The sequence below is a fragment of the Cebidichthys violaceus genome, unplaced genomic scaffold (genome assembly GCF_023349555.1).
Source record: "Cebidichthys violaceus isolate CVI_PGR_0920_01 unplaced genomic scaffold, fCebVio1.0.p SCAF_5, whole genome shotgun sequence".
Classification (NCBI taxonomy): Eukaryota; Metazoa; Chordata; class Actinopteri; order Perciformes; family Stichaeidae; genus Cebidichthys; species Cebidichthys violaceus.
The window spans coordinates 22,501-50,395 of record NW_027176705.1 but is presented as its reverse complement, the minus strand read 5'-3'; the positions used below and the strand labels follow the sequence as shown (position 1 = coordinate 50,395).

General features: G+C 44.6%; 1 protein-coding gene across 1 annotated transcript in view; it reads right to left on the bottom strand.

Annotated features, from left to right (window-relative positions):
* The window catches only part of neo1a (neogenin 1a), a 73,728-nt gene extending 45,938 nt beyond the window's left edge, over positions 1–27,790 (bottom strand). Inside the window, exons 1-6 of the mRNA XM_068730297.1 lie at positions 27,769–27,790; positions 27,381–27,656; positions 25,214–25,364; positions 13,916–14,052; positions 2,015–2,169; positions 1,723–1,843 (exon numbers count right to left, since the gene is read on the bottom strand). Of these exons, the coding sequence (XP_068586398.1) occupies positions 1,723–1,843; positions 2,015–2,169; positions 13,916–14,052; positions 25,214–25,364; positions 27,381–27,656; positions 27,769–27,790 (862 nt within the window). The remainder of the gene's footprint in view (positions 1–1,722; positions 1,844–2,014; positions 2,170–13,915; positions 14,053–25,213; positions 25,365–27,380; positions 27,657–27,768) is intronic.
* Positions 27,791–27,895: the final 105 nt, after the last annotated feature.

The window sequence follows — 27,895 nt, the reverse complement described above, 5'->3', positions numbered from 1 at the left end:
TCGGAGTGGGTGACTCAGCTGGGGGGGATACCAGTTGGACACTGCTACGCTAATCCATTAGCCACCTGCTTGGGGTGAAGGGGAATTCACGCTTGATTAAATTTTGTCTTCCTCACCAAAATGATAGAGTCTGAGTCAACAGTAAAGTACTGTAAAGATACAGGGGGGGGAAAAAAACAACTGATTTGTTCTGTATTAGGGTTGTTTTACCTTCATTCCTCTTGCCGTTTCATTGTTCCTCCATTTTCCAGCTTGTTTCATTTAGATTATGCGTTTCAGTGAAATCGTGTCTTGGTTATCATCTGAAATATCTTGTTGTTTTCTTGTTTTGCCGGGAGGTTTGTACTAGCCCCGTGGGTTAGACTATGATCATTATGACTGAGCAAATGATCCCAAATTGAAGTTGTATTACATTTTCTCCAATGATTAGATGTAATGAAACAAAATTACCTCAAGAACTAGGACGTTAAAATCATTTCCCACGTATTATCGGGCCACTTAAGTGTTTTGGTGCCCCTAGTCGCTGTGTTTGGGGTCTGCTTTTGTTGTTCCCTGCACTCAGCAGCAGCACTCTGGGAGTTAGCATTCAATCCTCTCCTTTGGCTTTGAAGGGAGCTGTACTGTACAACAACAGAGAGACTATGCTGCAGCTATCCAGGCACTCTCACTTCACCAGCACACGAGTGTGAAAAGGCACAGCTCGGCCTGTACGGGTCTGTGGACGCGGCATCAAAGCGCAGGCATTGTGTGAAGCAGCTCGCCTCACAACATTTCTCCATCACTAGATGTGGAACGGACTGGGAGCGAACCAAGCATCGTTTGCCCCAGAAATATTTCTGCTCCCTTCGAGTCACCTCTGGTTTAACAAGGTCCCAGTGGTTTCATTTCACTGTTCACTACACACTCACACCTTCACAGATGTGCACTGCCTCTGGCATCCATCTAGGTGTTTATGAATAAGGCAAACTGTATGGAGAGCAGAATATCCATCCTACTACCAAGCTACCTCATGTTTACGAGTTGAGTGAGTAGTTTTGAAAGTTTCTGAGCTACAGGTATCCACTCCTGTATTGCTATTTAGCATTTTAACAAAGAGATTATTTCTCCAGCTCCCATAATTGTGATTCATAAGAGGCGCGACTGTTAAAAGCTAAGAAATAATCCCGAGTATCATTGTGGTAAGACATGACTGTGAACAGATGTTTGCATTTACACCCGTCTGAGAAAAACTGATCAGTAGGGCAGCATCAACTAATCGATTAAAATCAGTCATGAGAATAGTTGGCAACACATTTCATCATCGATAAGTTGGGTGGATGTTATGATGCATGGCACGCCCTGTTCAGACGCCTCCTAAGGTCTCCTGAGGCAGTAAGCCAGCAGAACGAATCAGTCTGTTTTCTCTCCATTTTGTACTTTTGTAAAGCTAATTAGCTCAAATTAGGTCGAAGAGACAAAAGGAGCAACGTTTGAAACATAACTTTATGGAGTTTTGTAATACCTCATGCTAATAGTCGGAGAGTCTAAAAAGAATCCTTCATTTCTGGAAGACTTCTGCGACGCTTAATTACCGATTAATCAAAGTAGTAAATCAACAGCTTTGTTAGTTGTAGTCCTTCTGATCAGACATGATTCATTTTTTGAGTCGCTCCTGGCATTAATTAGTTCATCACTGAAGAATTTGATCAATTTTGTGTTGTTGTCGTCTGGTGAGAGGCGTACCGTGATCTAAGATGATGAGCTGGGCGCTGGACTGGATGTTGCCTGCATCGTTCTCCGCAAGGCACTGATAGAAACCCTCATCGGACTTGACCAGACCCAGAACCTGCAGGTTGTGCTCCTTCTGCAGAGCAGCAAGCAAGAGAAATGGGAACAAAAGGAAGACAACAAAGACGAGCAGTTAATGTTGTTAAGTAGCATTTTCAACCTCTAACTCTTAATTAATAACAATGTCGTCAACGCGGGGAAAAAAAAAAAGGTAGAAAGGTGCAACTTCAGTCCCAAATTGACTTACAATTATTTTGAAGTAGTCACTGGGGATGACGGCGTCTCCGTTCTTGACCCATTTGACGGTGGGAGCCGGTGACCCCGACACCTCGCACTCAAAGACGATGTCCATGGACTCATAGGCGTAAACGTTGTCTGGCCGCTTGACAAACTGGGGAGGAACTGTGGAAACCAGATGAGAAAAGGAGAGTCAGAGAAGTGCAAAAAAAAAAAAAAATGAAACAAAACATTCCATTGATGGTGAAAGTTCAGTGGAATTGACTAAACCGTTAAAGCAAAGCGGCGAATAAAGAGATGACTGCAGAAAAGATTTGTAGGAGGGACCAATTTGTCAAAACAAACCAGGCACATCAAACTCCATGTGCCAGGAGCGCCAGGAAATGAACAAGTCCAAGTGATGCCATGCCTCCCCTTCAACTGCCAAATTTCCACTTCAGGAAAGAACAACAAACAGCATCTATCAACTTACCCAAGGATTTTTCTGTTCCCTTCACACAACTTTCCAGCAGATTTGATATCAAGGTTCAATAACCTCTGTTCTTATTCACCCAAAAAAAAAAACCCAACAGCTACTTTGGTCCCAGTGTAGTGTGTTAGTGTGCCACACCGGCTAAGCTGAGCACTTGCAGATCTCCCTTAGTCCCTTTAATGAGGGCCAGAAAGGAGTTATTTGATCTGCTGGGGTGATACAGCGCCTCATCAATCTGTCCCAGAACAAGGTCACAGGGAGCGCAGGACCCAGGCCTCGTCCTCTCTCTATAATTGGACTGCATGTGTATGTGAGGAGTGACGTGTGTGTGTGTGTGTGTGTGTGTGTGTGTGTGTGTGTGTGTGTGCACGCACAAGTGCCTTTGCTGCCTCTGTGCATTCTCTGATAAGCACCAACCTCGCTGACCACAGTTTAAATGACTGCATTGTTAGTGTGTCGAGCTTCGCCACCAGGCCCCTGGGCTCTGTGATAGCCAGTTATTAGCATCTATTTTGTGGCATTTTCACATGGGCTGATTGGTTATTAGCAGCAGTGGGTGGATGAGGCCCTTCTTTTTTTCCTGGCTTTATTCAGCAGAGCAGCAGGTTGTGAGGTCAGGTCCCCCCTCATATGCTCGATGTAGCGGGGGCTAATTTACTGCAACATGAAATAGCTCGTGAACAGATTAGCGCTCATATTATAGTTATTTGTAGTTAAACTGCTACAGATACAAACGCCCTGTACATAATACACAGTTCTCCACCAACAACAGTCACAATTCACCGAGAAGCAGTGCAGCTACAGTGGGCACTGTGACATGTTTGTATTTTCCTAACCTTAAATGCACTTTGCCCTTCTGTTTAGTATGATCATGCCCAACACAGAGCACACAAAGGGAGGAGAGGCACCACAAAGAGATGGCAGTGAGCCATTCCTACAAAATGCTTTCTCTGTATCGTCATCTAAAAAGCCAGAGGCAGCACCTGTGTGTGTGTGTGTGTGTGTGTGTGTGTGTGTGTGTGTGTGTGTGTGTGTGTGTGTGTGTGTGTGTCCTCACTTTTTGTATAACTCTGGGAAAACAGATGTGGCTTTAATCTTTAAATTGCAAACGAGGTAATAAAGTGACAGACTGTTCTGTTACTTAATCGTTTCGGCAACAATAGCAGTTGTGATCATGTAAACCATCAAAACAAAAATCTAACCGGATGCCACTTCAGAAATTAACTGTAGTAAAACACAATAAACTATTTTGACAGTGCGTGCGCCACATTGTTAAATATTTCTTTGTGAACGCTTTGCGGTGGTGATGGCTATTGTACGGATGGTGACAACTACCACTGTTCACTTTCCTCATCAAGTTGCCTTGCATGCTATAATTATATACTTATACAGTGGGCTCAACGATTTAAAGTCAGCTCCACATTTCTATACGTCTCCAACATTGTCGAAAAGTATTTTTGGGAAATAAATTTCCAAAAGAGGACTTGCATACAGGAGAAAGAAATCTCAAATCTCCCAAATGAAACCTATCAAACAGGGTAAGAGTAACCCAGGGTGGAGTTTCTCTTCAGGTTTGATGCTAAACACAAAAACTTGAAACGTTTTAAACAAAAGCCCGCTCTACAGTTAACTTGCTTTTCTTTCTGTGACCACCAAATGCCCGTCTTCCAATCCCACAAAGTAGCAGAACGAGTCAAACGCGAAACCACCGGATAGAGCCACAGAATATTGAAGCCTTCCCTCGCCTTCCTTAATGAGTGTCTAGACTTTTCTGTGAGCTGCTGTGGCGAATATTGACGACTGAGACAAGGACAGAAACGAGGACGGTGATTTTTGTGGACTGGATCACTGAATGCTCGTCAAGACAGCCATCACCCTGCTCTGTGTCTGTCTCTGTGAGTGTGTGTGTGTGTGTGTGTCTGCGTATGTGTGTGTGTGTGTGTGTGTCTGCGTATGTGTGTGTGTGTGTGTGTGTGTACTGGTGTTCCCTGCAGCAGGATGAACACCAGTACTGTGAATAATGTGTTTCACAGTGTGCTGTCTTCTGTATATTTGCCTGTTGTCGCTGTGCAACAGAGGCAGGTGAAATCCTTGGTTTACTTTGGTGTGTCAGGGAGACGGCGTTAAGACACCAGTGAGTCTGTGTCTGTGTGTGTGTGTGTGTGTGTGTGTGTGTGTGTGTGTGTGTGTGTGTGTGGTGAGCCATGTGTGAATATAAATAATTTCAAAACGTGTCTGCATACTGGTTTCGTCCCACTATTACTGGTGCTATATGCCGTACATAATCGTATTTGCTTCCATCCCTGCCGGCTAAATGTGCAGGGATAGATTTTTATTACGTTTTGCTGTTTGTAATACAAGTGTGGGTGAGTAAGTGCATGCTTATGCATGCGAACATATGTTTCTGTACATCCACGCTGTCTCAATCTGTGCACGTTCATGATATTCATATGGGGTTTTGCATCACATTGCAACGCCTCTGTATGTGTGTGTGTGTGTGTGTGTGCAGAGCCCCCTAGTGAGGTTTGCTGGTGACAGGATTTGATGGTGACTGGTACCCTGTGGCTCTCTTTATCTCTCTCTCTCTCTCTTCGTTTCACCACTCACTGTCATTTTTTTCTACCCGACTCTTAATCTTCCTATAACGCCCTGTTTATCTCTCCATCTTCAGCCTCCCCCTCACCTCTCCCCATCTGAGCAGACATGCGCCATTTATCTGAAAGCAGTTCAGACATTTGGAACCTATTGGACTGAGCAATGAGTAGAAATGCCTAAATATACCGGTACTGCTTGAGCGGCGGGGCGGAAGAAGCTTTCAGGACCCAACAGAGGGCGGTTTGTGTGTATGTGTGTGTGGAAGTGTGTGTGTGTGTGTGTGTGTGTGTGTGTGTGTGTGTGTGTGGAGGAGCAACTCACAATGCAACATGTCTGATGACCTTCCTTAATTGGATGTTTACAGCATGAAACATGCATATGCAAATAGTCGCATTTATAAAAAGAAGCAGGAAAGAGCGACCAACGTCAGCTGTTGGTCAACTCAAACAGCACTGAATTAACCGTGAAAACATCCACGCCGACCGCAGAGGGCGGGAACAATGCACTGAGAAAGGTAGTAAACAAAAGGGATTCAGGATTCAACAGGAAAAGTCTTTAGAACATATTTCACGTTAAATCATTATGTGGTAAGACGCAGTCAAACGATGATGATGTATACAGTGAGTCTTGTTGGAAAGATGTGTGTACGTTCAGCGCACGCTCGTTTGATTGACAGGTGTCTTAGCCTCCCACACTCCGCTCACTCTGTCATCAGCAGCTCTACTCTAGGATTTCCTGGATCCAGTAACTGACAGCGCAGGTGATAAAGAAAGTGATAAATCAAAAATCCAGGGCTAAAAATATGTCCCTTCATGAACATATTGAACGACGTCACACAAATACGCCAGGTCCATGTTTTCCCGACACGCTTTCCTGCAAACACGCAGATGCTCAACCCTTCGAGCTGGAATGTGTCCAAACAGGCCGACTTGTATTCGGAGCACAAATACCACTCTCTAATGAAAGGGAAATCCAACAGAGACAGAAAAACAACAAAGGAAAAGGCAGATACGCAAAAGAGAGAGAGAGAGGAAAAAAACAAAACATCAAGACAAATATAAAAGAGGGAGAGCAGCCGAAAAAAAACTCCAATGCCAGTTCTTCTGGGCTGGTATTATGTCTCTAGCCTGTAGCTTAGTAAAAGAAGCTTTAATGCAGACTTATACCGACTCCAGTGAACTACTAAAAGAGGGCCACAAAAAGGTCATGCGAGTGTGTCTCACTGTGAGCTTGTTAAAACAAAACCCCGTAGGATTCCTAAAGGGATTCTGAGCAGATCACTTTACTTAGAGCTTCACTAGCAGCCAGGATACGCTGCATAGAGATATATAAAAAAAAAAAGGGGAACAAGTCCAGCCTCCACCTATTAGCACTGATCAAAAAAAAGAAGAGGTGAAATATCAAAGTCAAAAAGCTGAAGAAAGCAGCCGTATCAGATGGAGTGCTTTTGGCTTGTTTTGAGTCAAACGCTTTAAACTCTCCAACATCTGGACCACAGCGGTCATCTAACTAAGGCCTAAAGTAAGATCGCTAAAGCTGAAGGATCCGAAAGACATTTTCCTTCTCCGTTAGCTTGGCGGGAGTCCAGTTAGCTTCATAAAGTTAAACAATAGCTCTTTGGGCAGTCAGGGTTTACTCTGAGGGCAAGTGGAACTCGGAGTGCGCTAATTACCCATCCTGCTCTTCCAGAGATAACAGCTTTACTCTTAATCCCGGTCAAAACAAACAGCCTCAGCAGAAAGGCACGGAAGATGCTTGGTGTTTGCTTTCCTAGTCATTGAGGAGAGCACAATGTTTCCGGAAGAGGCAGAGTCTCAGAGAGGGAGTTCAATCCGTGGACGTTTTTTGTCGACTCACTCCGATGGTTCTCAAATTACAGGAATTGAGTGAAAGCAGAGGCCCGAGATAGTCCGTGAAATGCTGAAACAAAGCTCTCTTGATGGTTTGGTTACGGCACACAGAGAGGTTCATGGTGCTTCCTCTGCACAGTGCCTTCACTTCAGATCAATTCTCAGTGGACTACAGCTCCAAAACAGAATATAACAACTCAACCTTCTACTGGAAGTGTACTGAAAACATGGGGAAAAAAAAGAATTTGACCATTCACTTGTATTGCATGCTGTATGTTTTACTTTAAAAAGTGCCATTCATGTCAGTTATTATAAGGGTACGTGGCAATCTGGTTAATCTATCTTATTTAGATTTGAAGTCTTAAATATGAGAAGTTTTTAGTGAGTTAACTTCAGCAGAGAAGAAGCAGCTTTGTTCGTCTTGAATACAGATGCAGGAACAGTTCAGGATTTAAATACTTTCACTTAAAGAACAACACACTGATGTAACATTTCCCGAAAGATTAGGAACAATCACTGTAATACCGGGCGTCTTCAAGAGCCACAAAAGTGTTTCAACCCATTACCAGAATCAAAGCCTTCCTGACACCAAACCAGCAACGAGGCGATGAATGACTCAATGAATGAGCTTTACAGTCCCGGTGAGATGGGCCGGGCTGGACCGGGTTTCCAACAGCAGATGAAGCAACACGGGACAGACTAACACAACGGCTCTGGCGGAACCAAGCGCTTAAGCCGTGGTTACACTTGTCTTTTCAATACGACTTTAGCCATCCAGTCGTGCCAGGATACAGTAACTGTCAAGTCTGAACGCTGCGGGATCGGATATCGCTCACGTTGGCATCCGATCAGACGCCATCGCGTCATCTTCCCCTCCCTACACGGGAGTTCGTCTCCCGAGCGAGAGCAAAGGGGAAGAGAGGAGGACAACCGAGGCTGGAGCACAGTCCGAGTCGTGGGAAGTTACTGCTGATGGAAACCCAACACATCCTCATTTTTCTGCTTCAAAATAAAAGCTTTTGGGTCTTTTTTTTCCTGAAGCATTTATAGGAAAATGTGTTTATCACTGATTAGCAAAGCTTTGTTAGCGGCTAATCTTCTAAGTCAACTTACACTGCAGGGAGGAAGCGTAAGCAGCTACAATTATGGGAGACTTTTATTGTGAAGAAGTTATAGGAAGTGAAATGTGTTTATCCACTGATTTAGTGCATGAAATCACAAAAAGTCGCATTGAAAAGATACTAGATAGATCGATAGACTTTATTTCAGACTCAGGGTCCAGAGTTAAAACACAAGTTAGATCTTGTTTTTTTGTTTTGTTTTGTTAATCTACTTTTGCACCTTACTCATTTTCAAATCCCAAATCAAAACCCACCTTTTCAAAACTGCTTTTAATGTGTGACCATTATTGTGTGTTTTATGTTTTTTTTTTTTAGTGTATAGCTTTTATATATGATGATTTTAATGTAAAGTTATTATTAAGTGTCACCACGGCCTCAGACTCGCGTGAAATAAACAGCAGATGAATGGCGACACAAGAGAGGGCGAGGACGGGAATCAGACAGACACCTCCACACACGTCTCACCCCACTGGTTGAGATATAACACCCTTTATGAAAAAAGGGAAAAGGTGTGTGAGCCTCTGGGTGTTGCTCCTCATCCGGTTAGCGGCATTAAAATAGCTAGATGGAAAGTTTCTTTATATTTCGGCCAGAACGTCACTGCTCTGCGACACTGCAGGGGGGCAGGAAGATGGCGTGCCAAACTAGAAACAGACCAAAATACCCACCAGATCTACATCAGATGTCTAATTCTTCCACGCGTCATTTAAAACAACTATTCCTGTCACGAACTGGGAAATAAGCTTTGAGCAGAGTTCAGAGAAAAAAAAAAAAAACCCTCTCTACCGCTTTTTCAACTGATATGTTAATAGACGCCACACGCGCTCTGAAGTTACAGTCACGTGGTTCTTATTTTACCGGTGGAACGATGCGAGCTGGTATGTAGATGTGATATAAACTCAATGAGTTACTCTTCTCTTGCTACAAAGGAGTAAAGAAGAAGTTGGAACTGCGAGCTGAAATTCACCATATCTTGTTTTTAGTTGTTTTAGTAGTTTTTTTTATGTTTCTGTCTATTTTGGGCCATTTCTATAACAAGGCAAAAGCACTCCTCCTGTCTGTGGTTGTAAATCCTCAGCCCATATAGGAAAGAGATGAAACTTTTACAGGGGGCAGGGATTTCCTGCATGGAAAGAACAATTAAGTTGATGACATGATAGCATGAGGCCCTGATAGATGAGAGCCACCGACTCGGAGCCCCATAAAACGGGAAACATACATGTTTGTGGAGAGACTATTTTGGTCCTGCAAAAAACACACACACACACACACACACACACACACACACACACACACACACACACACACACACACACACACACACACACACACACACACACACACATACAGAGACCAGGTCTGGGTGGTGCCCCTGTCACGCAAGACCATAATCAAAAGCTGCTGCCTCCTCTGGCCTCATTTATCCTCCTGCCAGCTCTAATGGAGGGTGAGGCGTCACAGCAGAGTCACAGTGAACAGAACACACACAGACACGCATACAGTAATCATGCAATCCTAGATGTGACATAAAAGGAAGGATGATTTAAATGTTCTTGGTTGGAATCTGACATTCTTAAAAAAACAAAAAAACTGGAGTTCTACTGTAGTTGAGAAAAGTTTAGCTTCACCAGAATGCCAGATTGTGTTTGTGTCTACCCATTTAGAGGCTCTAATCCTCTTCATCTTACTGGCACTTTGAATATATTTAATTTTAAAAAAAGACACGTTGCTCTTGGATACCTATTTTGGCAGCCGCTGACATTATCTCCTCTCCTGTTTGTACGTCATTTCACATTGCAAAGAGGTATTCATGTTTGTCGAGTTGTTTGGTCCGTGTAAGCTTTGCAGCAGAACATTTGGCCGTTTTGATTGGAGGGAGCATGGTCACTCGAGCATCTTCCGCATTCTGCTGCCACGCTCTGCCTCAGCTGCTCGAGAGAGAGAGAGAGCCACACTTTTCTGCGCAGGCCTTTTTCAGCCCGGCTGTAATAAGCGGTAGAAGGTTCTGATCAGTGCGGTTCACTGCTGAGGCACTTTGAAACCGATACTCCTGACGCGTTAATGCCTCGCTAAATGATGGGAGACTGTTTCACCTCTCACAGTTAAGAGAGTATTACAACTAATACTAATCGGATTCTTTGAGATAATACTTTACTGATTTACATATCGTACCGTGACTCATCATTTTCAGAAACATCTGTGTAATCACATTTGTTAGTACACTTTGAATCTATAGCTTCAATGCATCATAAACAGGAAGAAGACGAATATCTTTAGTGGTCGAAGCATGTTGCCTTTTTTAATGATTTAACCACTACAATAAAGGCTTTTTAATAATTCTTTAATAATTAATTCAAACTTGTTGATACTCGATCTTATCATTTTTGAGTGCCTGGGATGTCTTCCTGTTTATGCAGAGCACCTGACATCTCTGAGCTACGGTTGAGCTCATAGAGCAGCCAGTCGTCTTGTTTTTCCTTTTTTTTCCCCTTTTCTTTTTTTAATGATATACACGACACAAGTTACCAACGCTTAAACATAAACATATTCTAGGTGGGTAGCAAACGAGGAGTTAACTGAAGAGCTGCCGAGGCGGGTTCAATCTGTGAATAATGGGGAGACCATGCACGTGGAGGGAATGCATACAGGTGTATAGACTAAGTGCATATTTGACCTTGTGCAGCATCATTATGTATGCATGGCTGTGTGTGTGTGTGTGTGTGTGTGTGTGTGTGTGTGTGTGTGTGTGTGTGTGTGTGTGTGTGTGTGCGCACACCTGCTGCGGCCCCCCATGCATCTCTCCCCTCCACAGATGAGCACCAGCTGCATCGCAAACCCCCAAGCCATCTCCAGGCGAAAGCCTAACAATGTTTTACCGCATCAAATCCCCGGCTGACTCTCTGCAGCTCTTCCTCGGCACAGACTGTCCGGTCTTTATGAAAAGCCACTAACCGTAAAACACACAGTTCCTCCTTGTTACTGCGGCAAAAGAGGCCCGGAGGTGTTTTTAGAGGCAGTCAATCGTAAAGGGAAAGTTGTTTTGATGTTGGTATGGATTCATACCACACGCTGATTTGTATGGGGGGTCTCTTACAAGCGCGACCACTCCTTGAGGGAATCAATTGACCTTTCAAGTGTCACTTCTGTTGTCAAGGGAGCAAATCAATGCCACAATCTGGAGTCTTAGTGAATCTGTATGAAGCCAATGTAATTAGGCCTGTGAGTCTACAGCGTGGGATTTAATCAAACAGTTCTATCCCATTACAGTGACGGATGTCTTTCAATAATATTTCAAGAGAGCGCTGGTCAGTCGATCCTCTACAATGTCGTCACGTTGGAGGTGAAGGCCGGCAAGGGGTCGGGTCAGAGACATGAGGGATTTCAGCAAGGTTTCGGGGGGACGGACTTAAAACGAGTGAAGTCAGATGTCCGCCTGTGAGCTGATCCGATTTTCCATTACTGTCTACGAGTGTCGACTGTGAGCGACGGGAAATGATGAAAGTGTGGTGGAGGGCTGATGAAGAGATGAAGGGATTTGGGGAAGAAAAGAGATGGAGTCATAGCAGGATGTGGCCGCGTGTGAAATGCAATGAAGCGGGGAATGAGCCTCAGGGTGTTTCCCCCATTCTTAAGTTATTTCACACCAAATCCTGTTGACTTGCTTCACCTGGGAAAAGCATACAAGCACACATGACGTGTGTGTGTGTGTGTGTGTGTGTGTGTGTTTTTCCCACCAACACAAAGTCTGACAACAGTAATTACAACGTATTTGCTGTGGGTGTGTCGAAAAAGTGTGTATGGAGGGTTTTATGTGAATTGGTAGGATTTTTCTCAGCATGTTCTAATGTATAGATGTTATTTATGTGCTTCGTATATATATTTCTATAGTTAATTGGAATATCTAGTGGCTATCTGACAATAAATACTTTGATATAGCTGTACATTATTTTGCATTGTTAGAGTTAAGGGATGTGGTTTTTAATAACTATTGTACCACTAGCGCTGTAATTTCCCCCGCGTTGATAATAAGTGGCTCAACAGCGCGATTATTGACATTTCATTTTTTTGCTAATTACTTAATTTATCCTGATTTCAGTGCTATATATCAGCTTTATTGTTGGGATCACTCGGCATATTGTTTCAGTTTTAAGCGTCGCTCTGCACTTGTAGCCTACATGCAGGATGTGACGGTTGGTCTTTGTGGTATCTGTCCCGCCCCTCCTCCTATGTGATTGGATGGCTGGACATCTTAGCCAAAGTTGAACGTTCTCAACTCTTGACCACCAGAAAAGGACATCAAACCTGCAGCGTTAAGCTCAGAAATGATGCTCAGCAAAGAATACAAAAAAGAAGAATGTGACCATAGAGGTTGTTGCGGTTGCTTGCCATCGCCTGCAACTGGCTTCAAAAGCGTTGCATTGCAATACTGCAGTCATAATTTGAGACAGCCCCTATGTGCCGCCGACACGAAGTGCCATGAACGCCACTTGCATTTGTTAACTCACAGTTTGGGTAGAGGCGAGCACATCTCACGTGAAGACAAATAATGCCTGTTAAAGCTCCACATGGCTCGCTTATTGTCACCGCGTGAAGCACGGGGTGAATGCAGTGTCTGAAATAATTAGGTTACATCAGTGAGTGTTGTTTTTGTGCTTTGGGAATGAAGATGCCGTCAAAGACCAGTTTTAGAAACACACCATGGCACCAAGTGCTGACCGGGCTTGTGTGTTTATTTTCGACCAGCCTTGCATAAATTAGGTTCTTACTTTCAAAGTAGGACTTTGAAAGCGAAGATTAGTCTGCATTCACTTGGGAAATAGCAGCTGTTGCTTGTGAAAGTGTGATAATTAAAGCTGATAAAAAAAAAAAAATGTTTTAAAATGAATATGTCTAGAATATTTAAATTGCTCATCAACACTGAATTTTCAAGTGATAAATGGAGAATCAGCAGTCTGGTTTCTTCACCAAATTGACATAGAATGAAATGCAGAATGAACACTTTTCTACCTGCAGCCCAAAAACTGGAAAACATTTTCAGTATATAAACAGGAGAATGTGTCCTGCTGCAGTAATGTAACATGGAGAAAACACAAAAACAGCATAAAAGCCAGGCTGATGATTTTGCGTACTAGTTACTTAATATTTGTGATAGGTCTGAAGTAACGTATTTGGGAAGTATGGAAGTCTTTGCCACTATGTGGTGCTTCTGTTGCAGAGGTGAACTACATGTGCGATTTCTCACTATGTTGTCTGGTATCGAAAAAAAAAAAAAAAAAGCTGCCAGCTACTCTTTCAGTCTCTTCTAATTCTAGTTCTTGTCTTTTACCCGACAGCAATACGTGCAGCTCAAATCTTTCTGTTATTCCTGTGCGAAGAAGAGTTATGTGAAACCGCAGATATAAACAGGTACACACACTCCATATCCCTACTTATGCTGAATACATCACTCACTGTCAACGCTTCCTCTATATCTACCAAAACATATCATTTTTCATAGTGTGCAGTGCATCTCAATAGGGCCGAGTTACCCGCCTGTGTGCCTCTACATGGTCTGCATGCAAAGAAACGCACCTTGTTTATTTCATCTCGAACTATATTGTCAGGGGCCTTGTTTCAGGCCTGTGTTGCGCCTCCTAAAGACATTTAATAAGCTCATTCTCAAACATGATCAGACAAAATGAAATTTCCAGCTCTCCACCACCGCACTCTCATAACTAACTAATGCATCACTTGCCGCCGCTCCTCACTAATCTCCGGTCTCAGCCTGCACAGTCACCTTGTTCCCTAATTTATTTCATTCCCACAAATATTTGGATCCGCGCTCCTGGCACCGTTCTGATTGTGTGCCGACATCGCGGGTTGTTTGAGGGTACCTTGTATGGTGAGCTGGGCCTGGGCTTCGATGGTTGCGTTGGTGTTGTCCGCCATGCAGGTGTAGATGCCGGCGTCCTCCTCTGTGAGATTGGAGATCTGGACGCTGCCTCCTCCCAGCAGCTCCACACGACCCTCGCTGGAGACGGAAGAAAGGGAGAAACACGAGTTATGTTACTGTGAACAAGTCTTTCCTCCTGATTCCTTTCTTTTTTAATAAATAGTATATGATCTTTAGGGCTTTGCCTCATGCAACACTGTCAGCCTCAGGCCTCTTTTAGTCACCAGACTTGTGAAATATGTAAAAAGTCATTACAGGCCACTCCCATAAAGAACGCTCCCGTCCGGCTCAGTCAGGTACCCGAGTGGTAAAGGTTGTCTGGAGCTCAATGTCGACCTACTAGCCTGAAGACGACTCCACATCTGTCACTGTTTACCAACTCTCTGAATTCATAAATAGATCTGAAAAAAAGGCAATTTACAATTCATCTTAACAATCATGACTTATGGACAGCTTGAGAATCTTAATATAGATAAAACAATACTTGTAAAGAGTACATGTACTGTACAAAGTCACATTGTACTGTGGCTTGTACAGCGTCACTATCGCTGTTACATCGCCTTAACAAATGTTTTCGTTCTCTTTCATCAGCTGTTGATTAACTGGGGCGATATGCATCTACAGAACAACAACACCGCAGCGATCTCAAATGAAGGAGACGAGATTCTGACTGCAAGAACTCCTGTTCAGTACCGACGGAGCTGTTCAAGGTTCACAACCCTGTAACGTGTCGAGTATTTTACTTGCTCTTCAGTCTGTTTGTCCCTCAGTTAAATTATTATGAAAATTCATCTTTTCATGTGGAAAAAGATGAACACACACACACACACACACACACACACACACACAGTGGCAGGAGAGGAGGACTGAACAAGCATTCGAGAGCAACATCAGGGTCACGCTCTGCATCAGGCATTTCAGACTGAGCAATCGGAAATATTTATCATTCCAATTTCCATTCACGCCCAATCCAAAAATATAACAACGGATCTATTTGTACGGCCTCCTTTTGAACCAGTGACCCTCCTTCCATTTTAAACAAGCCCTAACTTTGATTTTCCCAATAGGCCCAAGGGGGGGGGAAAGCAGTCTGTGGCCAAAGCTCTGGCTTGAATCAACAACCACTGGAGCATGGGAGTAGGAGGAGGCTGAGAGCGAAGAAACACAGGAATCAATAGCTCACAGAGAACTCTGCATTCAGAAAGAAAGACACAGAGACGCAGGGAGGGAAGCAGCAGCAGCTGAGGAAGATAAACGTTCAAAGAGGGCCACAGCGACAAAGATGCTACTGAGGAAAGCAAGATCGGTGCATTATGGTCTGTGTGCAGAGAGGATACACGCAGAGGTAAAGAGTGCACCGAGGAAAACAACCCTATGCTGCAGGTTGATTTAGCTTTAAACAAACCGCTGATTAGCTAGAGCTTCCACACGAGCTCTCTCTCTCTCTCTCTCTCTCTCTCTCTCTCTCTCTCTCTCTCTCTCTCTCTCTCTCTCTCTCTCTCTCTCTCTCTCTCTCTCTCTCTCTCTCTCTCTCTCTCTCTCTCTCTCTCTCTCTCTCTCTCTCTCTCTCTCTCTCCACGACTAGTACTGAAATTTGGCAGCATTGGCCTTTGAGACCATCTGCCTGTCTGTCTGTGCTGGAGTGGAGCATTCGAGTGGCACTCGACCTGCTGTCACCGAAACCACATCACTGTTTCACTTGAATTGTAGAGATGAAATAGACTATTAACTTCAGCATGAACCGCAGTCACATAAAAGTAGAACAGTCAGCTGACGCTTCCTTTTCAGGTGAGAGAGGCTCACCGTCTCATACGGGGAAACCGTAGTGAGTGAAAAAAAAACGACAAAGCCAGGATTGCAAAATGATACGTGCTGAAGATTTAAATGCGATTAGGAGGAGATCGCTGCTTTTGTAGAGTTTTTTGTGCATTTTCCTCACTGACGAGCGACGTGGCCCTGAAGCCACTCTCACACAACGGCCTGTGTTTGACGCAGATCAAACGAACGCACCGTGCTGTGAAAGGTCAATGCCCGATCAGTCGTTGTTTACACATGATCCAGGTTTGAAACTACAATGATTACTCTGCTAACTTAGTCATTAAAGCTGGGGTCAGCCACTTTAGAGAACCGACCAAGAGTGAGCAACATTTTAAAAAGCAACCAACCGAAACCACCATTCCAGTGAAATGTCCAATGTAAGTAGCTCGCAGCACTAGCTCCAAAAGTCTAAATGTAACGAGAAAGTTGCCAAGTCGACAACACTGATAGCCCTTCAGGCCTCCCTCCAAAGCCACTCCCCCAAAATGATCATTATGAATGTAAACAATGAACATGGCTATTGTTAGTACTCTGTCGAAAAGACACATACGCCATTTCTTTTCCCTCTTTTTTGTCAGAGCATTTGATTCATTGATTGCTGTCGGGATGTAAAAAGAGCTTCAACAAATTGTTTCTAAAATGTCTTACCTACCCTTGCTTTAATGCAAAAAACTTGCACTCTACAATAATGTTGAAATATGTATATTGGTGTGGCAGATGATGTCGAGACGTCTTGAAGTTGTCGACAATTTCTACCGCACTCGAGTTGGAGCACGCGTTCTATAGAAATGACAGCAAACCTGTTGTTTGACCTGCAGGCAAGGAGCAGGTCAAAAGTGCCAAGTTGACCCGATCGGACCGACGGGAAACAGGAGTTAAAATCACGACGCGAGTCTAAAAGAACTATCGAACCGCAAACCAGCCCGTTTCTGACGGCAGCAGATTGATCGTACGATAAAGAAAGCCATCGCAGAAACTCTGCAGGAAGTCTGACAGAGAATGCCCCAGAATGTTCAAGGTGGGGGGGAAAAAAACATAACATAAGTGGGCAGCTGCTTTTTCCTCTCGGTCCTGAGACGGCAGAACATTACACAGAACCATGGGAAATGCAAAAATGCCATTCTGTACATTCACCGCTTCCCCGCGGACAGGAGAGAGAGCATGGCGGATTCTGCTGAGAGGCTCCGAACGTCAAATCCCCGCTGAATGAGAAAGTCCCCTGAAAGACGTCCCCGAGTTCGCTGCATTCCTGTAGTTAGCCTCACCAGGACGACTATTCACCGCTCGTGGCCTTTAGTGCTACGTGCGCCATAAAAAGGCATTTGACAGCTTTCTCTTGTACTTGAAAGAGGAACACACAGCACATACCAAAGCACCAGGCACTCTCTCATTCTGTTTAGAGTAAGTCAATCTCACTGCAGCGGCTAAAGTGCTCTGCGGAACAAAGAATGTGTTACTTTTTTTTTTAGAGCTGGTGAGGGAGGGAGACAGAGTAAATTGGCTCGGGCTGAATGGGCTGAAGACACCTTTGCGTTATTGTGAGGGAGCATTTGTGGCCGTTTAAATGAAGACAAGGCGTCTGCTGTGAGGATATGAAGGATATCTCGTGCATTAGCTTGCAGGTCCTTGGTGAGACATGCCACTAAGTGAGGCTCTAATTAAAACCACATTATCTGTATTCCTCTACAAAGAGCGGCTGAATTATCTCACCCGATGCCACTGTCGCTTCTGTCTTGTTGCAAAACAGCAGACGCTCTCACACACACACACACACACACACACACACAACGTGAAGACTGCAGGGTGAGTGTGTCAGGCAGACAAGGTGCATTGATGCTAATTGGCCTTGTTTTCTTTTTTGTTATTAATTCCTCTTCCAGCAGCTACAACTTTCCACATTGCTACAGCGCCGTGCAAAGGAGGTCACGCAACGCTGCTGTGTTCCAGCAACATCCTCGTCCCTCTGATCCTCTCTCGCGTGGAACTGCTGCAGAAAAGGTGTCGACAATGTCCTGTCAACATGAAGCGGGTCCGCGACACAATCTCTGTCCCCTGTCCTGCCGTTTTGGCTGTCGAAGGCGGCGGCAGCCACCGAGACTTCAGAGTAGGGCTTTGAGGGGGAGGGGGGGGCGAGGAGCACATTTGGTATGTGTGAGTGGCGACTCAGCCGTCCGGAACACAGAGTGGCGGCGAGGTCGGCACACCTGGGCGAGGGGAAGCTGCAGATCACTGAAGAAGAATGGGCAGTGAGGTATGCTGTCACAGGGCGATCAGCGGCGCTGTGACAGGGTTTGGATGCGGGGTCGTGCTATCCGCAGCGCAAGAAGGGAGGCGGGTAGAATCACAATTGTCACAACAAAAAAAAAATAAAAAATGAATTAGTCATTTATGGAGTGGCAATCTCTAAACCCACTTTTGTTTGGCGTTTCTTTTCTCCTCTCTATTTTTCTCTCAGTACAAGTTCATTTTGCTCTCCTCCACTTTCCCGCGTTACTCTCCAGGCCTACGAACCCCTCCACCATCTTTGTGCACAAATTGAACTTCCCCCTTTGGACCAAAACGGCTTCATGAATTTGAAACATGTTCAAGGTGCGAAGAAAGCAGCGGGATTTTCATTTCACAGTCAAGGAGGGCCGACAGGTGATTGGAGGGACTTTTTTCCCGCAAAACACAACACTCTGTTCTTTAACTACAACTGTTTTGGATTATGCTTTAGAGTACGGGGAGACGAACGTGAGAGACAAATGAGAATCAAATGAATAGTAAAATCAAATGATTGAGTTTTTAACAGTAAGGTGAGGAAAACGTGGCGTCAACAGCAGAGGCTGGGGCTTCTCAAGTGACTGAGCCATGAAAACGTTTTTGTTTTCCTCTGGCTCGTAATGGAAAGCGGCAATGCCCTCGAGACAAAAACAGCTCTTGCATACCTGACTTTATTTGCTTCTTTTTTTTTTTTTTTTTTACCCCAAGAGTAAACCGATCGTTTAATTGGTGCATATTACAATGAAGCCTGCAGCCCATAACTCGCATTATATACTTTTAGATGGCTCCGGTGGGCCAGCGGGGCGCTTGCAGCCATGTGAACCCTGCGTGTCCCGTCACGTCACACTTCAGGCACTCCCTCGGATTATAAAGCGGTTTAATAGGACATACATCCACATAATGTCTGGGGAGGAGCCACGGCAAAGCCTGCAGGTGAGTTGTTTTAATGCCGTGAAAGACAATGAGCAGGTCCAGGCTGTCTGTGAATAGAGACCCGTATTGTCAGTTCTATTTGAACGGATGGTGCCGCGCAGTTTCAGCTTCTGGAGCCAAATTACAGTATGTGCATAAGGAGATTTTCTTGGAAGCGATCAAAAAACACAACTAGCTGTTGATTCAGCCAATGGCGAATGTAATCCTCTTATCCTCAATTCCTACATGACAATAAACGTAAAATTATGACAAGAATGCAAAGAAGAACAATAGATGCTATGACAGGAAACGCGCTTTGAAGAGAGCCAGTGTCTGTGTGTCTGTGTCTGTGTGTGTGTGCGTGTGTGTGTCTGTGTGTGAGATGTGTGCTGGAGACAGAGAGACATCCTAAAAGGAGGCTTCCAGTGCTCCACTGCCAGAAAACCATGTTGCTTGTCGTGTTTTTTCTCGGCCCCATATGTTGGCAAAAACCCTCTCCATTACCTTAAAGCCTCTCTGCTGCTGCCGTCTCTCATTTTACAAGTTTTACAAGCAGAAATCTGACCATACGGGCCTCCTGTGTATCTGAAAGAATGCTGGACACCTGCAGTGCTGTACATGCCAACCTCTCTCAAAGAGGGGAAACATGTGGAGCAGAGGAGTTTCTATTAATACACACAATGGATCTTAACTCTTTCTTTTTAAAGGAACAACCTGCAAAATCTGATGCGATCCAATACAAGACATACATCTTACCTTTGAAATAATAATAATGCTCAGTTTTGAGGTTGTAGTAGACAGAGATGTTGTACTGGACTGTTTTATATGAAGAGGTGTTTTACAAACTAAAATATTAGAAACACATTTCAACATAATTCAGTCCAGTACAACACCACCTCAGTAACAAACGCCTTCAACAAACACGTTTCTATGGAAAAGTCAAGCTTGCTAAAAAGGAAGAACCTGTGCAGAACCGCATTTGATTTTAAAGGCGTACCTGATGAAGTGGGCCGGGGGAGTGTACTCCCATTCAGACATATAGATGAAAAGAAACCACGGTCCTCCAATATGCCTCCTCAGACAGAAGTCTTTGTACTCTGTGGTGCGAGGAACTGTTGTATTCGTCAGCTGAGTCTACGCTTCCCAATGACATCTGAAACGCCACTAAGTACTGCTGCTGTTGCAGGATGAGAAAGAGTTCAGCGTGAGGCGGACATTTGCCATTAACCTCACTAATAGTCACTCCGAGGAGAGGAGCAAGTGAAACTCATAGGCCATTAACATTGATAGGTTGCATCTCTGGCAGGCTGAAAGGTTCGGTTGCACTACCCGTGCTTTTTTTTTTTTTTTTTTTACTGCAGTGGCTCGGTTTGAAAACAACATGACAGGAGCAGAATGGTGCAGTGTGCCCCGAGGTCGGTCTGGAACCCAAAAGGTGGGAATTAAAAAGATCAATGACAGCGGCGGATGGTGTGGGTGTTAACAATGTTACTGCACTTAAAAAGGGTGGAGGGAACAAAGCGGGTTAAAGTTCTGCACAACTTAAACCAATATTAATCACCAGCACCGTTTTGGATTCTCACGGTCAAATAACCGATCGACTGCGACGTTTGAATTACCGGCTCGGCTCACAGAAAACTACGCTGCCTAAATAAACAACCAACCACCAGACAGCGATCTAGATGTTTTGGCTTCACTTTTGGGGAAATGCCATGCCGCTGTGTGTGCCCCTAATAGCTTCAGCTTACGAAAAACCTTCCCCGAATGCAGCGGCTGCCGTCCAGAGTAGTACAATAAAATACTGGATTTAAAGTCCTATTTTAATGCAAATGTCTGTTAGTTAGCAGGAATGTAGCCTTGAACAACGTGATAGTGCAGCCCTGGTTCTGAGTGTCACTTTGTGATTTCACTCAGACATACAGACAATTATGGATGATTGCATCTGAAGGAGTGTCAGCGTGGGAGAGGTTAAAGAGCAGAGGCATTAGCTCGGCCATGCTGTCTTTTGCAGAGAGGTAGAGCCAATTCTTCACCGCTGCATCCCCGGTGCTTTCAAAATCTTCAAACAGTTCTAAAAGTGCCGGTGGTTTGAATTCCACATCAAGACAATTCATCTAGAAGGCCTACGGCAAAAAAAAAATGCATGTTGTGAGTTCGCTGTTTCATTGCATATTACAGTAATACTTTTGAAAAGGCAAGTTTTGATACGAGGAGCTAAAAACCCTGTATTGGTTTTATTGTTTGGAGTTCATAATGAAATGAAGGTTGAGGTTTTCTAAGAGGTAAAATGAGCAGGATTTGGATTTAAACCTCCAACACCAACATTTCTGATCTCTTATTGTAGAACAATGTAATGTATGGTGGCATGGACAATAGGGTTAAAAGACAAAAATTTAATTTCCTTTGTAAAATGTCCCAATGACAGCCGTGTAACTATGCATTTGTATGCACTGTTGTGTGTGTTTGTATTCCTTTTCTTCTCTCACCCAGAAAACAGCAAGCGAATAATGTAACGCGTGCGTGTGTGTGTGTGTGTGTGTGTGTGTGTGTGTGTTTGTATGCGAGACATATGGGAAAGAGGGTTACACTGCAGTCCAATAATAGTCCAATTGCAAACAAATTTCCCCACACCATGCTTCCCTCTCTCTATACACAAGTAAATGCAATATACACAATCACATTTAAATGAAGGCGAGAAGACAAGGAAGAGAGGAGACGGATGGCTTGGAGGCTTTGGAAGGGGGTTGATTTACATGCTCTGTCAATTCCCCGTTGCTAACGGATATGCATAATTCATCCGCTTTATTGACTGCTGGAGAATTCTATTAGGTGATAGAGTGATACTCCCAAGAACAAAAGATGACTGCCCTTTTCATGAGTGTCATCAGGACCGGCATGTGCGATGACACCGGAAAGGCCCGTTTGGCCGGCGCCGACGCCGTCGACCTGCTGTCGACGACACGCGGCGCGTTTTTGCTAAGAGCGCGTTTTCAACATGTTGACTGAACAGCTTCAAGGAGTTGCATATTCGGTCACGGTGCTGCTGAGCCTAATCAGAATAAATGGTGAGCTTGGCGTCCTTGGCAACGGACTTGCTCGGGAGCCTAAATGAATTTGAGGCCCCGGATCTGGTGGATACACAAACGGCGCGTTAACAGCAGAATACAGTGTAGTTGACACGGCAATGGCAGTGGATATATATATACGTCAGCTGAATAATTTCACACAACAGAGCATAATGGATAGTCTGTGTAGCATCCTCTACATGTCTGGGAAAAATTATATTTACGTATATTAAAAACAGGTATGGACAATTTTACAGTTGTGTGCGTAAATGTGTACATGCAATAGGCTTGTCAAGCAAAGCAATGTCATTAACCAGCAAAGATTCCGAATGCAACCTAAATAAATTGACTTCCCAGATCTGCGTGCTAGTAGTGAGTGTGGAGAGGACATTAATATTAAGTGGCCAGATATATCCATGCACTTAGTGGAGGAACCTACTGCAACAGCACAGCAGCTAGAACTTACTAACAACCACAGACGCATTCGGCTGGAAGGGACCAGTTAATACGGTCACTGGTTGAACTGAAACACCTGTTGAAACGTCTTCTTTTCTGTAGAACCTGACTTTGCTTTCATTTTACATCAATTCTGACAACCAAACATGCACCAAGCAGACATCTTGATGCTGGTGATAGTTGCAATTCAATGTTTAAAGCTTGTTGGCTCGTGTGGATGGCTGGAGAAAAAAAAAAAAAAAAAAAAACGCTACTTCTGTCGCCAACATGCACAGATGACGTTGGCTGTAAAAGGGTCTGTTAGGACAACCAACAATCTACTTGGTCACTCTATAAACGCATCATAGTGGAAGGCAACTGACGCATCACGACATCTTCACCCTTCACCCTCTGCTCGCTTCACGTGTTGCTGTACACACACTCACACACTCGATGTGAAAAGAGTCCTCCTTCCCAGTTGAGCGACGGTCAACGGTTCCAGGTTCACTTTCATTGATAAAAGGCATGTTGACATACATAAACAACTTGTTGTTAGTGGTGTCAGATGGAAAATGAGAAGTCCTGCCAGCATTTCCTCTCCAAAACGCACACAAGTATGTAGAGACCGCTTGCTACGATTGGTCCGGGTCCAACATGCAGTCTGACAAGCGTCTGCCAAGTCACGGCAAGAATTTATGACTGTGATGATTGACTAATCTGACACGGTGACCGTCTCCAAAGACGAACACATTGTGTAGTATTCTTTTAAGAGTAACTCACCAAAGAGATATCACATTCTCTACAGCTGAGAGTTAGAAAACCACCTGTTCTAAATCTCCATTTCAGGTTTCCGCTCTGTCCCCATCCGTCATCGCACACATCAAAGAGTTTCACAGCAGCCTTTAAGTCCTACATGGCGATATGGACAGGTGATACAAAAGAAACAGCCATGTCTGTCTTCTGGCAGGTTATGAAATTTTTTTTTTTTTAAAAAACGTACTAATGAGACTCTTCAAAGACTTAAGACAGAAATCCAACTTTTAACAGAAATCCTTTCCGTGGCACATTTCGAAAAAAGACTTTTGAAGGATTCCACGTTGTCTTTAAAAGTGTTCTCAAGCACTTCTGAGGAGTCAGTCAGTCAGCCAGCAGAACGACGAGCGGAGAATTACAGAGGAGAATTAGACATCCAAGAATCTGTATTGTCTAAAAAACACCATATTTTGTGTTGCACTTTCTTTTGAATCACTTACATTATCTGTGGCTCGGAGTAAAACTGGCTCTCTGCTTTTTGTGAACGCAGACTGAGACAGAGAGAGAGAGACACAGGAAGAAAACAAGAGGCGCGACCGAGTTGAGGCACCAGCGGCAGAAGCTGAACGTGATAATCCCCGCTGTCAGTGAGTCACCCTGCCTTCAAATGGTTGCTTTGACACATCTTTATAAACTTTCATCTCATGTCTAGAGCTCCGGCGTCGCCACTTTTAAGGCCCCGTTTGTGCCGCGCACCAAAGACCAATTAGACACTCTTTGCAGATTTCTCTCCCTCTCTCTCTCTCTCTCTCTCCTCTCTCTCTCTCTCTCTCTCTCTCTCTCCTCTCTCTCTCTCTCTCTCCCTCTCACCCTCTCACCCTCCCTCCCTCGGACTGTATGCCACACTGATTCTTAATTGACAGCAGCTCTTCTATTGCTCATGTAATGCCTGAGAGGGAGACTCAAGGAGAAAAAACCAAGTTCCACTGCTCCTCTTTTTAATTGTCAATGTCGTATTAAAATCAAACGGACAGTCTCCGGAATGTATTCGCCACACAATCCGTTTCTGCTCTGAAGGCTCGAGCGTGGACGTCCACTTCAAGACTCCCCCGGTTGTTCAGGGTACGCTTGCTAATTACAAGCGGAGGCACACTGGGGGGGGGGGCGTGTATGCACGCTGGACAGCGTTTTGCAATTAATACAAGGTAGATTAATAAGTGCCTTTCCAGCCAGCTCCCTTTGGAGGTCAGAGAGACTCTCAGAGGATTCCATAGGTGTTAAAGACATTTAACTTGAGATATGGCAACGTGCTTGGACCTTAAGGTTGGAGACTCTAATGATATTCTAGCTCACACCAGACTGGAGCCTTGATGACCTTACAATTAATTTCACTGAAGGTAGAAAAAGCCCACTTTGGGCTTGGGTTTAGACGAATGAGCCCCATTTCAGCTTTTTTTGCTGAACCACAAAAGTTGCAAAGTTATTACGCTGCAGTACCGGTACACAGGGTTTAGGCCAACAAGGTGCTTTCTTACAGTAATTGGTGAGGCTCAAACTTCCCGTGTCCATTGTAATTCTCTCTGCGGGATTGGAGCTGCTCTGCGAACTGAGCTAATGAGAGCCAGAGGAGTGAGAGCACAGGCGCTGTGACACTTTCTCCTGGCTCTTAATTTGTGAACTCTCCCGCAGCCCCGTCTCCCAGCTGATAAGGGGCTCCATGGCACGTCCAGGTATCCCCGCCCCCACCACGCCCCAGCAGCGGCAGAAAAGCATCGACACCTTGGGAAGCCGGCGCCAGGATTAGGTCTTGTGTCCGGCTTTAGAGCAACTATTGTCAACTTTGGCGGGTAAAGGTGATTTTTTTTTAAGGGCTGGTTTGAATAAGTTATAGCGCATCGGTTTCTACATGAAGAGCACAAACGGCTCTTATGGCTATTTTAATTTCTCAAACTGGTGCGGTGAGTCAAAGTTACAGACAGAGTTCATATTCATACCTTTCTTCCAGCAGCTTGTCTCCAAACATCCAACGAACGTGCGGCGCAGGGAAACCAGTGACCAGGCAGGGCAGCAGCACGCCGTCGCCCACCGCCTTGGTCACCGACACCGGCTGCACCAGGAACTCCGGCTTCCTCTCTTCTCCAGTTTCTTGGACGGGAGAGAAAAAAAAAAAAAAAAGAGTCAGGGTTAAGGCTGAGGTTAAGGCCGGGGTGAGTAAGTGAAGCAGAGCAGCAACCTTTTACAACAACGGGTGTCATCTGTCTTAAAAACTTCAAAAGGACTTATGTCTGATGGGCAGTCCTTTCCCGACACCCACACCGTGAACGGTCAGGTGAATAATGTCCACGTTGACGTCCGAGACAGCTGAGCTCTCAGAGTTCAAAGCCATCCTATATAATTCCAGCTGCAACTAACTGGCTGAATAGCATCCTGGAATAACCAGAGAGTCGCATGTGTGTGTGTGTGTGTGTGTGTGTGTGTGTGTGTGTGTGTGTGTGTGACCGCAGCACATACTCAGGACTTCAGCACCATCAGCTAATCATTACATCAGAATTCTAGAAAGCTTAAACCAGGATTTTAATTCAAAAAACAGAAATGCAAGAAATCATTTTCCAACTCTCAACATCACCCCCCCCCACCAAAAACACCCAAGTCACTTCAAAGAAACCAAATAACTAAGAATGTATTTCTGTCGCTTCAACATCTGGTTGCATCCAAACAACATTTCTTTAAATTTCCTCACACAGCTTCATGAGCTCCCCCCCCCCCCCCCCTCCCCCCCCCGTATGCATCCAGCCTTTAGCCACTCCAACACACATCCTTGGAGGAGCCACAGAGATAAAGACCCCCACTGGGGTCTTGTTGAAGTCTGATTTACGACCTCTAATATCTTCTCTGTGCTGCCAGGAGCCTGGTGCTTAACAACTCAGTAAATAAAACTTATGGAGAAGGGGGGGGGGAGACACTGCCACAATGGAATTCAGCCCCCCTTTTGAGCCACGACTGAGTTACTGCAGCATTACTGATAACCTCACTGGGAGTTCTACTACTCCTTTTGGCGCTCAACCACCTCTCTCAACGGTCTCCGTGCTAAAGCTAGCGAGTAGCCCAAAGACGACACCATGCGCCGCTTTAATCAAATGAGAAACTGAACTCTATTTTAATTTCAATTTACTGCACAAGTGGTTCAACAGTAGAAGCGCCAACATAATCGCACTGCAATCAAGGGTGTGAAAATGTTTTGATTTAAGGGGTCTAGTGAGGACAAGCAGGAAAAAAAACGACTCCACTCTTAGATAACAATGGACACATATAGCGGCCCACAAACCTGAAATCATTGCAGTGAGCGTTGTATGTTTTTGTATTAAAATCCTACTTAAACTCAGTGATCTGCATAGAGTGCTGCAGGGATGAAGTATTTCTTAAAGGCCAACCCGGATGTCAGCATCGCGCTGGTTCCCTGGCCAGAAGCCAATAAGATCCTTCCATCGGATTATTTCACAAAACAAGCTCCGCGGCCAACACAAGTTTATGATACTTGCATGTTTTGTTGAGCGAGACAAATCTTTCACGAATGCAACACCACTTTTAATGGTTTTTGAAAAGTAAATATAATTGGCAGGAGTAAAACGCTAACGTAAACACAAACTACCCCACGGTCGCAAGTAAACACAACGAGGCTGTGAACGCGGACTAGTTGGCAGGATGAAGTTTAATAGACTCATTTAGCCGACGACCGCCTTTTTTAAGACTGAACACCACAACCCCGTCGGATATCAGCGTTTAATCAATAAGCTGTATGTCTCACTATGTGGAAGAGATGTCCTTTATGTGTAAGGCAACATCCGGCTTCACTTAAACATTGCTTTCTTAAGTTTGTCAAACAAAATGTGAAATGAATACACTGTTAGTTATCAAAATAATGGCAACAGTTCGGCATATTGCCAGCGAACGCAGCTGTTAGAGTCGGTGATGAGCATCGGTGTCGGTACATCTTACAAGTAGTTACTGTGATATTTTATGTCGTGGAACAAAATCTTTTAGGCTCGCGTTAACCTTTCGTGTATCATTTCCAGGTTTTAGGACTCATTCCTGCAGCATTCTGTCCTCACTGGACGAAATGTCACCCGCTGTCTGATCAAAACCTTTATTTCCTCAAACTACCTGGCAGTATTTGGAGCTGGGCCTCGTCGCTGGCCTTGGACGACCCCACGTTTTCCACCAGGCAGCGGTAGAGGCCGGCGTCCGCCTCTGTGGCGTTGCTGATCACCAGGGCTCCGCTGGGCAGCTGGACCAGCCTGGTGCTCAGCTCCAGCGGCAGGCGGTCTTTCTCCCACCTGGTGAAGGGCACCAGATCTGAGTTGACCTCACACGCCATCACCTGGTTGCTCCCGAGATGCACGGCGGTCGGCGACGGCTGACTGGTGAACCGTGGCATCCCTGGAAGACAACGACGAGACACGGATGTTAAAACCAGCACTCACTTCCAACATCAAGTGTTAACAAATAAAGATGATAAAGAACAAGAATTCAAACATTTAAAGGCCCCGACCTTCCTGGTAAGGTTCTGGCATTTGACTACTACCACTACTAATGTGATGCCTTCAAGGCTGTGTTTGAAATTCCTCAGACTTAACTTGTTCAACTTTCAAATAAATTTCTTTTCAAAACATTTGGAA